A 13,755-nucleotide genomic window follows, 5' to 3' on the forward strand; every position below is an offset into this window, starting at 1 on the left:
TTTTTACATTTTAAGGGTAATTTGTCAGGAATAAATTTGTTAAATTAATAAAATATTAAAAACACTATACTACCACTAAAAGACAGTTGAACAAAGCATTAGGCTTAGATCGTCTGGAGTGAAAGAAAATGCAAAATTGAGAAAAGCAAACATCATTAGATTTACATAGCAATGATGTCGTGACTTCTGTTATTATTGTCTTCTAACAAACATAAATGATTACTGTCCTCACGTTCAAGTTACTTAAATACATCATTACATTTCACATTGTTTCATCACTTAGTTAAGCCACAGCTCATGCTTTACAATATATATATATATGTACAGAAACACTGTTTTTCTACGACTTTTGACCTGTACTAAAATCTTCATGTCACGTGGCTTGTGTACATCACAACTACGAAGCAGGAATTTTCCATGTCAGGATGGAATAATACCAACGCAGATGTAGGGAAAAAACAGGACACTCAACGTTGAATACTTTCATATTAGTTCACTGATTTCAGCTGTTAAGTGGGTACGTATTCACTCTTGTTGTCCTTGGCCACTATATCGAAGGGGCCCTATAATTATGGTTTACTATTAATACACATGGTAGGCATTTCATGTTTGTGTATTTTGTTTTTAAGGTTAGAATTACAGGTTTTCCTTAGACTGGACATTCTAAATCCAATACATCAAAATGTGTTCTCAAGACAGCTGGTATGAGTATTAAAACTTTAATTAAAATAAAGTACAAAATAACGTTTCGACCTTCTTAAGCCATCTTAAGTTAACAAGAAAAATTTGCAACTGCCATAATTAACTCTTTTTACTAACCTAAGATGACATGAGAAGGTCGTGACGTTGTTCTGTACTTTATTTGAATTAAAGTTTTAATACTCATACCAGCTGTCTTGAGACACATTTTTACTTTAAGTTGGTTTCCCGTCATTTATAATCAAAATATTTAATTATTCCCTATTTTTTCACACACACACTTACGTAAAAAATCTAATTTAGAAAATTGGTCATTTATTGTATACCATATCTAATTCACAGAACTGATCATTTATAATGTAACCACCTAATTCGGAGTTGGTTATTTATTGCGTAATTATATCTAATTTACAGATTTAATGAATTATAGTGTAACCACATCTATTTAAGAGTTGGCCATGTATTGTGTAACCATATGTAATTCGGAGTTTGACAATTCTTGTGTAACCATGGAAATTTTCGTTATTAGGATTACAACCTGTTCGAGCTCTTCCAAAAGAAAATGGCAGATGTAGCTTCTAATGCTGTCAATAATGCTGTGAAGGAGCGTTCGTGTCACGAAACCATGGAGATGTACAAGAACTGGGCGAAAGACTTAGATACAGTATGGAACTTAATAGTTTTTATACATATATAATCAAATCAGAAAACAAAAATACTGTTTAGAAATTTCCTATTTTATTCCTTTGTTACAACATATCCTTTGTTAACCGTTTAAATTATATATATTTATGTATTTAATAATTATCCATCATTTACTACAAAAACAAAGCAACTAATTGTATGTGATTCAACGTATGAAAGATATACTCCGGATTAAGCAAAAAGATGCAATAGAAACGTGTAGAAAACTGAGAAAAATGTAATATTTTAGTTGAACATGTAATGAAAAACAAACAACAAAAAATATCTTGTCTCTCGATTGCACAACGGTAAGTCTTTGGATTTACAACGCTAGAATTAGATGTTTGTTTTCCTCGCTGGGTACAGCAGATATACTAGTGTGGCTTTGCTATAAGAAAACGCAAACAAATAATATACAACTAAATGTATTATTCATGTTTTACACACGTAAAGTAGTAAAATACATCTGTTCTTGTTCCAGAAACATGACTTTCCTTTTTAAAGAGTATTCAGTTTACTTTACATTACATTACTTTACTTTACATTGCACAGTTTTCTCCGATGTTGTACATAACACTAACGCTTCTAAGCACAGGAAAAAGTTAACTTTTTATTTGTGTTCAGCAAAACGCCACAACTTATTTATTAGGAGTTAATTAAGATTCTCATAATGGTCTAATATCACTTCTGTAATCTATATTTATCGTGTTTCATTACGTATTATCAAAATTGAACTGGAAGGTGCAAACGATCCTTCACCCCTTTGCGTAACAAATAAACATTGACTGTGCAAACCGCAATATATTCTTGTATGCGGTGAAATCGATTGTGAAATGTTACATTTTCAAATATACTGAATATCCAACGATCTTGTTTCTTCTTCCATAATAGGTAGGCAAGTATTATCGTACTAACCGGGCAAACGCCATATTATAAAGTCACTTCCTGGTCTTTTATATTTCTGTTTAAACTAGAACAGCTAAATATGTTAGGCTTTAGCTGTTAAGCATAAAGTAGTTATTAAAAACTGATGTACATACGTTAAATTGAAACCTGGATATGAGATTTAGTTAAGTAATAAATCGATGCTGTCTAGTGTATTTATCAAATTTGCATGTATATTCATTTCAACATAGTTTATTTAATATCAAGTTCTCGTCAGAGCAGACCACGTACAGCTTTCTGTCGTCTGTCAATTTCTGGATTGTCGTCCTCCTGGAACGTCTTTACTACCAGAGCTGTTGTGTTCATCAAAAACTTGAAAAGGTTTACCGTTTAACCTGTGTTCATTTATTTTGAATTTTGTGCAAAGCTACGCGAGGACTATCTGCTCTAGCCGTCCCTAATTTAGCAATGTAAGACTAGAGGGAAGGGAGCTAGTCATCACCACCCACCGCTCACTCTTGAGCTATTCTTTTACCAACGAATAGTAGGATTGACCGTCACATTATAACGCCCCCGCGACTGAAAGGGCAAGCATATTTGGTGTGACGGGAATTCGAACCCACGACCCTCGGATTACGAGTCGAGTGCCTTAACCACTTGGTCATGCCAGGTCCCCAGTGTCATCTGGAGTGTCAGGGTATTAGAATGATATTATTCATCATAGAGTTAAATCACTCTCTTTCAACCAATGTTGAATTCAGACCTTTCCACAAGGGAGGAGAGGAATGTTTAAGCTTGATGGGGATGAAGTATATTCCACAAAATGGGGAAAATACTGCATTTCCAGGAGGGATTTTTGCACAAGGCAAAATGTTGCTTATGCACTCTCCTGAATTCAACACTGAATTTCTTTTATGAGGATATTAGCAAATATTAAACGCAGTTGTTTACTGAAGTCATAAGTGATAAAATTAATTGTAAGTGTCATCAGTTTTAGATGACAAATAAGTAAAACGATTTATGGACTACAGGTAGGTTCGGAATATGGTTAAAAATATACTTAAGAAGTCGAAAGCACTTGTGATAAAGAGCTGAATGATAAAGTTCAAACTTATAGTAATGATTTATATCGGTAAACATAATATCAGAACTGGAACTGAAACTTTAATGGATTCTGATGCCAGTCTCGGTTTTAAAGAATGTGAGATGGCCCAGCTTTTAAATGTTTTCCTTTTTAATATTTTAACATTTTATCTGAGAATATTAAATAAAAGTTTCGGTTTTATGATTTATCATTACTGTTTTTTATATCAACGAAATACATGCTTAAAGATTAAAATTTTAAATTTTTGACATAAAATTAATTGAAAAAATATTAGTTTTATGTTTCTTTATAATGACATTTATTTAACATGTTTTCTCCATTCCTTTTTGTTTTGACCACAGCATTGTATGCAACTGAAATACAATGCTCCCAAAATAATGGCTGACGTAGTTGAGGACTTACATCTACCAAAACATACCCGGATTCTCGACGTAGCTGCTGGTTCAGGATTAGTAGGAATAGAGGTTTGTATCCTCTTTTTTAAATCTGAGACACAGCTTTTTCTTTATCATTTTAAAATAATATAAATACAGTGAATAATGTTCTTACCCGTGAAGCAACTGCTTAGAGTGAACGCGTCAAAATGTATTTCTTTACTTAAAAAAAAGAGACAGAAAGAAAAAAATACCTCTTGGCATGTGATATTAAAATTTTCTTTAACAAGACGTGAAACATTTGCAATTAAAATAACTCGCTGGAAAATACATGTTTATAATCGAATCACAGTGACCGTTCTTTTACAGTTTTCTCATTAATGTTAAATAAGCTTCTCAAGATAAGTTGAATAAAAGAGGGTTAGGTGATGGTATGACCATCTTCAGTCATGATGTACACAATCAGTCTTTGTAAATTTAAAACTGAAAGTAAGTCTGTCAGTGAACTAAGCATTAAAACATGTCACATGTTAATTCGTAAAATTTGTAAATAAGCATTGTAAACTTGTCAGTAATAACGTGAAAATAATTGACATACCGATGGATCACTGATCTGAAAATAACGTCCAGTAACATTTTTCCATAGATATGAATAATTACTCAGAATAGGAGTAAATTAGTAGTAATTTCATTTTTACCATCTATGTGTAATTAACTGTTAAGTTCTGTCAGTATACTGCTTCAGATTGAATTGAAACTTGGGTATTGGTTTTCTCTTGATTTAAGAGGTCCATTCATATGTGCAGTTGTATTCCTCTGTTTAACAAAGACAATGAAACAATTTCATTTTGTTTAGGGGTTTGCTGTTAAAAGGATAATCACTAAGGAAACTGAGTTGAAAAAGAATGAATTACAAACCTAAACTAAGCTTTTAGCTATACTTTCTTGGCGATATCTCAGTGTTCTTGTATTTAAAAACTAAACCCACTTCAGTAACTGGTTCGAAATCTCATTCAGTGCAGTTCGATTGTTGTGAAAGGTGCATTGTTTAGTCAGCTTTAACAGTTCTTATATTTGGATATTCCTTCTTGAACCAAATAAAACACTGGACTAGTGCTTGGATTTGCATACCATTTGTTTTGCTACTATAATTTTACGCTGAAAAAAAAAGTTTTGTTTTTTGAATTCTGCACAAAGCTACACGAGGGCTATTTGCGCTAGCCGTCCCTAATTTAGCAGTGTAAGACTAAAGGGAAGGCAGCTAGACATCACCATCCACTGCCAACTCTTGGGCTACTCTTTTACCAACGAATAGTGGGATTGATCGTCACTTATAACGTTCCCAAGGCTGAAAGGGCGAGCATATTTGGCGTGACGGGGATTCGAATCCACCACCCTCACTATACGAGTCGAGCGCATTAACCACCTAGCCATGTTTGGTCCCAAAATAAATGATAAATGCTACTAGTTGTTGTGCAAGTCTGTGGGAGTTTAGTTTTGCTTTCTATACCAATGTTTGATAGCATAGACTATAATATACCTTTAAAACCTGAGGGGTCCAAAAGAGTTTTTTTTTTAAATTATTATTTAGATTTTGAAAATTCGCTTTGAAAGTTTGGAAAAATTCTAGTTATGTACTTGTTGTAACCTAAAATCATAAAACTGTGTATCCCTAAAGAAGCACTCGACTCGTAAAACGAGGGGCGCGGGTTCGAATCCCTGTCACACCAAACATGCTCGCTCTTTCAGCTGTTGGGGCGTTATAATGTGACGGTCAATCCCACTATTCGTTGGTAAAAGAGTAGCCGAAGAGTTGGCGATGGGTGGTGATGACTAGCTGCCTTTCCTCTAGTCTTACACTGCTAAATTAGAGATGGCTAGCGCAGATAGCCTTCGTGTAGCTTTGCGCGAATTTCAAAATGGACCAAACCAAATCCTAAATAAGAGCTTTTATTTTACACTTTAGGTAATTTGCCTAAACTATTCAAAAATCTATATATATTATTAAAACATTTCACGAAAAAAATGGTGTAATCTAATATTTATCTTGTACAGTGGTTTAGTTTTACTTATATAAACATTATATATACAGACTCAAGTAAAATTATTTCCAAAATATAACTAAATTAATAATCATAAAATATAACATGTTTAAAAATAGATTTATTAACAAATAAAACACGTACTCTGGTAGTTAATTTGTTCGACTCGCAATCTGAAGAGCGCGGGTTCAAATCCTTATTACCAAATGTTCTCACCCTTTCAGCCGTGGGGTTATTATAAAGTTTACTTACTACCCCTCTTCGTTGGTAAAACAGTAGTTTAAGGGTTAGCGGCGGGTGGTGATAAGTAGCTGCTTACTTTCAATTTATCACCATTAAATTAGGAACGATTGGCGCAGATAACATTCGTGAAGCTTTCAAAACAGACAAAACCTAACAAATAAATCTACATACAGTACATTTGCCATTTTAAATTTTAACAAAGTGGCATTATCTATTCAGTTAAACGGATTTACGCATTTATAAATCTATATTATTTCATGTAGATTACTTTGATCATCTTGAAATGCAAACACAAAAACTTCAACAAGAAGAGGTTTGCTTGGCTTGACCAAAACAACTTCTGGTAATTTCATTATAACATCTAAAAAACTGTCCGAGTGCGAAACAAGAGTAATAAGATATCGCTTGAGCTGTTTATCGTATGCTTCATGAGTTGTTAAACGAGTAATGCGTGGATGGTCTGTGTTATAAATTTATGGATTTCGAAGCTAACGAACCAGGTTCAAATCGATACGATTTCATTTGTTATAAGTTATTACACTGTGTGTATGTGTATCTAAAATTAACTCTATGACAGGCAAAAATTAACAATGTTGAATTTTATCCATAGTTTTCTTAACATACAATTTATGATTAAATTACGAATACAACGCTTGTACCTTGGTGTGTCTGCGGAGTTTGAATACTAAAATTTGGGGTTCAATTTCCTGAGGTGTACAGAGTGTGTGTTTTTTTTTATAGCAAAGCCACACCGGGGAAGGTGAAGAAAGGTTTATACTGAACATTCCTTGGTTGATTTTACATAATTTATGGCTAAGCCTTGTTAAGATGTTTATTTAATGTTCCTTGATGGGTTTTTCATAATACGAGGCTTAACTTGACGCACATTCAATGTTCCTTGGCGGTTTTTTACAGAAGTCAAAGCTGAAATTTGTTTTGGCATATGTTTAGTATTAATTGATGGTTTTTAGATAATTTATTGTTTTTGTCACGTTTCTATTTAGTCTACAATTCTTCTTCTTGTTTTGTTTTTAGCCGCAAAGCTACACGACGAGCTATGTGTGTGTGTATGTTTACCTAACATAGGCATCGAAATCCGGTTTTTAGTATTGTAAGTCTTTAGGTTTATTTCTGATCCTCTGAGGGAGAGATAGCAAAATAATATTTTTTACTTGAGAATGATTAGTCCCCCGCTTGGACAGCGGTAAGTCTTCGAATTTACAACGCTAAAATCAGGCTTTCGATTCCCCTCAGTGGACACAGCAAATAGTCAAAAGTGGCTTTGCTATAAGAAACACACACAAGGATGATTAAACTTGTATTATAACAACGAAAGAGAAATTCTTTGTTTTCTCAATTTAAAATTATAATATTTAAATGGTCTCCAGATAACTTTATTTATGTAATACAACTTTCCAACTGGAAATTAAGCTAAATTACCAACAGGACTGACACAGCACACAGAACAAATAATGGGTCAAACTCTGGCATCAATCACAGAGTTAATCTATTATTAACACTTGCCATACTTTGGCACACATTTGGTGAGACTTTTATCACCACGACTTTAACATTTAGAATTCAGTGAGAGCAAGAAAATTACTTATAATAATATATTTTACTTTCATTGTATTAACATTGTAGTGTTATTACAATTTCACTTTCCTTTTCAGCTTAAAAAGAAAGGATACACTGATATTGATGCTCTGGATGGATCCCAAGAGCTTCTCAACATTGCCAAAGAAAAGAAAATCTATAATAAATACTTCGTAACTCTACTTGGAGAAAACAGAAAATCATCTATTAAGAATGGTGAGAATAAAGAACCAGAATTGTACTGCTATAGCTACCATAACAAAGATAATCCTTGTTGTTACTGTTAGCATTCCTGCATCCTTAAAATTTCAAAAAAGGTGATACGCTTTGAATAGTTTTCTGAGCTGCTCCTGCAATTAAAGTGTTAAAATATCAGCGAAGAAATTACGTCATATTTAAAATACTAATCATGTAACGTTGATCAGGAAGTATAATCTTACTTAGTAGTTTCTAATTTCACTCAGTATGGTTGATATATGTTGAGAAAGAATTATTAGATCAGACAAACAGTACTCCTGCAGAGAAAAAATAATAATTTTTCTTTCCTTAAATAAAATATTTAAAGAAATAATACTATGCTTCATCATTCGTATTTGTAAAGTGATTTATTCTCTTTATTACTTTATTATAGTGAATTGAATGAACTAATAATATCGATACTGACGTCTATAAACTGCGCGATTTCCAATGTTGTTTTTTAACGCAAAACTACATAATGGGTCATACATCTAGTGCGTAACCATTGAGGACCTAAGAGAGCATTTTAATAGTTCTGGTATTTACTTTACTCGTATTATATGTAGAATATTATAAATCTATGAACTGTAACTGTGTTAAGAGTATATCTTACATGGTACGCCAAAAGTAATGTGAAATATAACTAAGCCTTTCTAAAATGTAATTAAATAGGTGATGTCTCTATGTTTCACTTCATCTACGACCTAAAAACTTTAGTGATATATTCAGTGTTCATGAAACTATCTCTGATGTGTTGTTTATAATGATGTTTCGATATCAGCACTCAGTTTTGATGTGTTTGTAAACAGCAGTCTGTTTGAAATTGTGTAATATCATGTAATTGTGTGCAAATGTTCTGATCTTCAGATGTTCTACTTTTTTCTAATAACAGCTACCTACGATGTTGTAGTTGTCTGTGGAGGTTTTGCTCCCGGTCATCTTTACACAGATAGTTTTCCGGAACTGATACGAATTGTCAAACCAGGTAACATTTATTCATGTTGGGTTGTAAAACACTTCAGTTTATTTTTGTGTGATTAAGTTAACACTTAGATGTGGCCTTCACTACAAATCTATTTTTATCACACCGTAACTTGTGAACAGAGATATTTATGATTATTATATTTTGTGATTGAATATTTACTAACATCAAACGGAAAAGTGGAAACTTGTAAGCCAGCAAGTTATCACCAAATAATTATTATTTTAGTGTGTATATATTTATTTATATACCATGGAATATTTATATATATATACACACACTAAAATAATAATTGCCTTGGTATATCATATTATCTTTGACACATGAATATTTAAACTTGAGAATAAGGCAGTTAAACATGTTGCCATCACAAAATCATTGTTATGGTACAAGATACACTCAGCGGTCACTTTATCAGATGCATCTGCTCTTTAACACAAGTAGCCAAACAGAGAATAATGTGGCTGCAACTCAATATATAAAGCATGCTAACATGGTCAAGAGGTTCAGTTGTTGTTCGACCAAACATTAGAACGGAGAAGATGCGTGATCTAAGCGATCTTGACCATGGAATGATTGTTGGTATCAGAAGTATTGGTGCCAGCATATCAGATATTGTTGACCTACTAGGATTTTCACGCACTACATCCTCTAGAGTTTACAGGGAATGGTCAGAAAAACAAACATCAGTGAGCAACAGTTCTGTAAGCAAAACCACGTTGTTAATGAGAGAGGTAAAAGGAGAATGGCCAGACTTATTCAAGCTGACAGGAAAGCGACAAGTCAAATAACCACTCTTTACAACAATGGTGTGTAGAAGGGCATCTCTGAACGCACAACGCGTCGAACCTTGAAGCAGCTGGGTAACATCAGCAGAAGACCACAGCGGGTTCCACAGCTGTCAGTAAGAACAGAAAGAAGTTACAGTGGGCACAGAATCTCCAACACTGGATAGTTGAAGAGTGGAAAAACGTCGTCTGGTCTGACGAATCTAGATTTCTGCTGCGACATGCAGATGGTAGGGTCAGAATTTGGCATAAACACCATGGATCCATCCTGCCTTGTGCCAGCGGTACAGGGTGGTGTAGTGGCACGGGGAATTTTTTGGCTCACATTAAGCCCCTTAATACCAACTGAGCATCATTTGAATGCCACAACGTACTTGAGTATTGCTGCTAACCGTGTGCATCCCTTTATGGCCACAGTCTACCCGCTTTCTAAAGGCCACTTCCAGTAGGATAATGCGCTACGTCACAAAGCACGCATAATCTCAAGCTGGTTCCATGAACATGACAGTGACTCCGGTGTACTCCAATGGCCTGCAAAGTTCCCAGATTTCAATCCATTAGAGCACCATTAGGATCAGATGGAACGGGGGGTTCGCAGCATGAATGTGCGGCCCACAAATCTGCAGGAACTGGGTGATGCTATCGAGAGAACATGGACCAAAATACCCAAGAAATGGTATTGCTCAATTGAATTCATACCGCGAAGAATTCAGACTATTCTGGAGAAAAAAGGGGGTCCTACCCTGTACTATATAGGTGTACCTAATAGAGTGGCCAATAAATGTACTTTGAAGTACATCGTATGATCTCTGTTACATAGATGTATGAGAAACAATAATTTTTATCTAGTTGAATCTTAACTTCTAGCTTCTTTTTAATAAAATTGAAGATATTATAAATACAATCTTAAATGCATGATTCAGCTCCTAGGTCAGACCGTCACTTATGCGCCCCAAGTAAGTTCCATGACGAGCCATTTGGGCCATTTTTTGGTTTCTCATCACTTTGCGCATCAGGCAATTTCATCGATAGCCCCTTCGTAGTTTCGACTTTAATTATTAAAAAAGTCTAATTATTTTGTGATTATTAACTTTTTTGTTTCTTCTTTCAAACACATCGATAACATTTAGTACGATTAAAGGAATGAAACAATAATTCAGAATTATCTATAATAATAATAAGAGATTGTTGGCTTTGTTAGTTTTTATTTGTTTGTTTGTTTGTTTTGAATTTAGCGCAAGCTACTCAAGGGCTATCTGCGCTAGCCGACCATAATTTAGCAGTGTAAGACTAGAGGGAAGGCAGCTAGTCATCACCACCCACCGCCAACCTTGGGCTATTCTTTTACCACGTCACACCAAACATGATCGCCCTTTCAGCCGTGGGGGCGTTATAATGTAATGGTCAATCCCACTATTGGTTGGTAAAAGAGTAGCCCAAGGGTTGGCGGTGGGTGGTGATGACTAGCTGCCTTCCCTCTATTATTACACTGTTAAATTAGGGACGGCTAGCGCAGATAGCCGTCGTGTGACTTTGCACGAAATTCAAAAACAAACAAAACAAACTCTTTCACCATGTAGTTGTAGTCTATTGGTTTTCAAACCAATCTATATATCACGATGTAAGGGCTTAGACTTAAAATCATAATACGTCACTGACATTTTGCTATTGTTGGATAACCTCTGTATTTCTTCCTTCGAACATGTATGAATGTATTGTGTATAATCATTATGTGTATTATAGCTTTATTTTTTATTTACACTTAAAGCATGATTACTATGAACTTCATATACTCCTTTTATATTGACACTATAAAGCATCTGATTCCCTATTTTCCCAAATATTATATGCCCCCGAATTAAAATGCGCGCCCAGTTTTGGAAAGCTAAATTGAAAAAAAACACATCATTTTTACAAAATGTATTGAATTATTTCTAAATACAGTAACAATTATCGATACAATACTTTTTTTTTAAATCATTCATTGATATTTTTACGTGTCAATTTTACGAAATGTATTGAAAAGTTTATACGTGGCAATGCACTAAGTTAATCATTATCTTCATATAAATTTTCGTCATCGCTACAAATATGGCTACCATCGCATACATCGGATTTTCTTCCTTAAACCTTTGCTTCATCCTCTTTTGATCCCTACGACATGTAATTATACATCCCATTCATTGCTTTGAATATGCAGTATTTTTGTTTGTTTGTTGTTGTTTTTTTAATTTCGCGCAAAACTACACAAGGGCTATCTGCGCTAGCAGTCTCTAATTTAACAGTGTAAGACAAGAGGGAATGCAGATAGTCATTACCACCCACCACCAACGTTTGGGCTACTCTTTTATCAACGAATAGTGGAATTGATCGTAACATTATAACGCTCCAACGGTTGTAAGGGCGAGCAGGTTTGGTGTGACGGGTATTCTTACCCGCAAGAAGCATTTTTGAAACCTTTAATAATTTCGAGTGGGAGCTTCTAGTAAAATACTTAACAAAATTGAAATGTAATGCTCAGTCTATTTTTTCTGGAAGTATTTGGAGGGAAAAAAGCGCACATTATATTCAAGCAAATACGTTAATCTGTGGTACGGTATAGATTTGTCAATGTTCTAACAAGCTAACATTACAACAGAAATTAAGCATAAAGTAAGTTTATAACTAAACTATCAACAATATAATAAACATTTTTAATAGTCATTCAATATATATGGACAAATAATTAATATGTAGTGGTTACCAATATGAGATAGGTTATAAAACTCATTTTATTATTATAATTGTGTGATTTTTTCGTGTAATGATACTATATTAACACTACTTTCTTATATAAAATTTACATTCTGAGTAGTTAGTATTATTACAAGTTGCAATGATATAATTTCTTTCTTTTTAAAATTTAAATCTAGTGATTAATCGTCTATAACGTTATAATAAGCATTGTGACATGCTATTATTATATAACGTGTGTATTTTTGGTTTTTGTTTGTTCTTTTCACAACAGACGGATACATTTGCTGGACAATGCGTGATTACAGTCAGTATTCTGAACGTTTTCAAAATGATAATTTTGATAAAGGTGTGGATCAACTTTGCGACGCTGGATTATGGAAGAAAGCGCGGGAACCTTACACAAAAAGTGGTTACTTTGATGGAACTGATGCTAAAATCTACTGTATGCAAGTTATTTAACAATGTGTATGTTAATACAGTGTTAAAATATTACCAATATAAAAGTTAACTTTCGAAAACTGGTATTCAGAACAAGTCTCGATATTTTGCGCCACCTTTCAACATCAAATGAATCTACTCCAATTTATAAACGAAATAATCTTTCGTGATTTTAAATCAATTATTAAAGGTGAATATTACAGAAAAAGAAAAATTTGCAGTCAAAATAACTACTCATACTGATTAATTTTACAGGTTCACATTTTTTATAAAAAATATGTGCTAATAAATAAAACAGAAGTTGGTGCAGAAAGAGCCCTTTCCGAGCGGCAACCCAAGCATTTTAGTTTTTACGTTTGCCGCTAGGAAAAGTACTGTGACGTAATAGTTGCCAAGCAAACCGCCAACGCCAACGCGTTGAATGTAAATAAAAATGGCAAGTGCATACGGAGAAACAGAGGCGAAGTCTGTTTTGACTTTTGTGTTTTGAACAGTGTCGAGTAGTGCCATATAAATTCCAACCTACTCTGAACGAACCTAGAACAGTTACTTTTGACACATATCTGACAAGTTCTAGTGATGAAGACAGTTCCACGAGCGAGAGTAGCGGAACTGTGAGTGATACTGAAGAAATAAGATTATATATTAAAACAACATGCTTTATGAGGTTTATGAGATTTACATTTAATATAACAATGCCAAAATACTGTGTTAAGATTAATTTTATTATGATGATTTATGGAAATATGTTATGGAGTTTATATTTGATTATTTACAAGTCTACAAAGTTGTTTTTTTTTAAATACATAACATGTACTTGATTACTTCAATATGTTCAAGACATAGTCTTATTTCAATTTATCTTGAAATGTTAAATTTGAAAAAAAATGGTATTCAAACTTTTCCATATGTAAAAATGATACAAAAACATCTGCATAATGATCTA

The 13,755-nt window shown here is 33.7% G+C and overlaps 1 protein-coding gene across 2 annotated transcripts; it reads left to right on the forward strand.

Annotated features, from left to right (window-relative positions):
• The first annotated feature begins 364 nt into the window (after nt 1–364).
• On the forward strand, nt 365–12,893 carry LOC143237463 (methyltransferase-like protein 27). 2 transcript variants are annotated; one of them, XM_076476737.1, is made up of 6 exons: nt 365–517; nt 1,229–1,363; nt 3,715–3,837; nt 7,706–7,844; nt 8,758–8,850; nt 12,643–12,893. In XM_076476737.1, exons 2-6 carry the CDS (start codon nt 1,262–1,264, stop codon nt 12,828–12,830), a joined length of 645 nt encoding a protein of 214 aa, XP_076332852.1. In that variant the 5' UTR covers nt 365–517; nt 1,229–1,261; the 3' UTR covers nt 12,831–12,893. The 2 variants fall into 2 exon arrangements, with proteins under 2 accessions (XP_076332852.1, XP_076332851.1); XM_076476736.1 differs by having other exon boundaries at nt 467–594.
• Nucleotides 12,894–13,755: the final 862 nt, after the last annotated feature.

The sequence above is a fragment of the Tachypleus tridentatus genome, chromosome 13 (genome assembly GCF_004210375.1).
Source record: "Tachypleus tridentatus isolate NWPU-2018 chromosome 13, ASM421037v1, whole genome shotgun sequence".
NCBI lineage: Eukaryota > Metazoa > Arthropoda > Merostomata > Xiphosura > Limulidae > Tachypleus > Tachypleus tridentatus.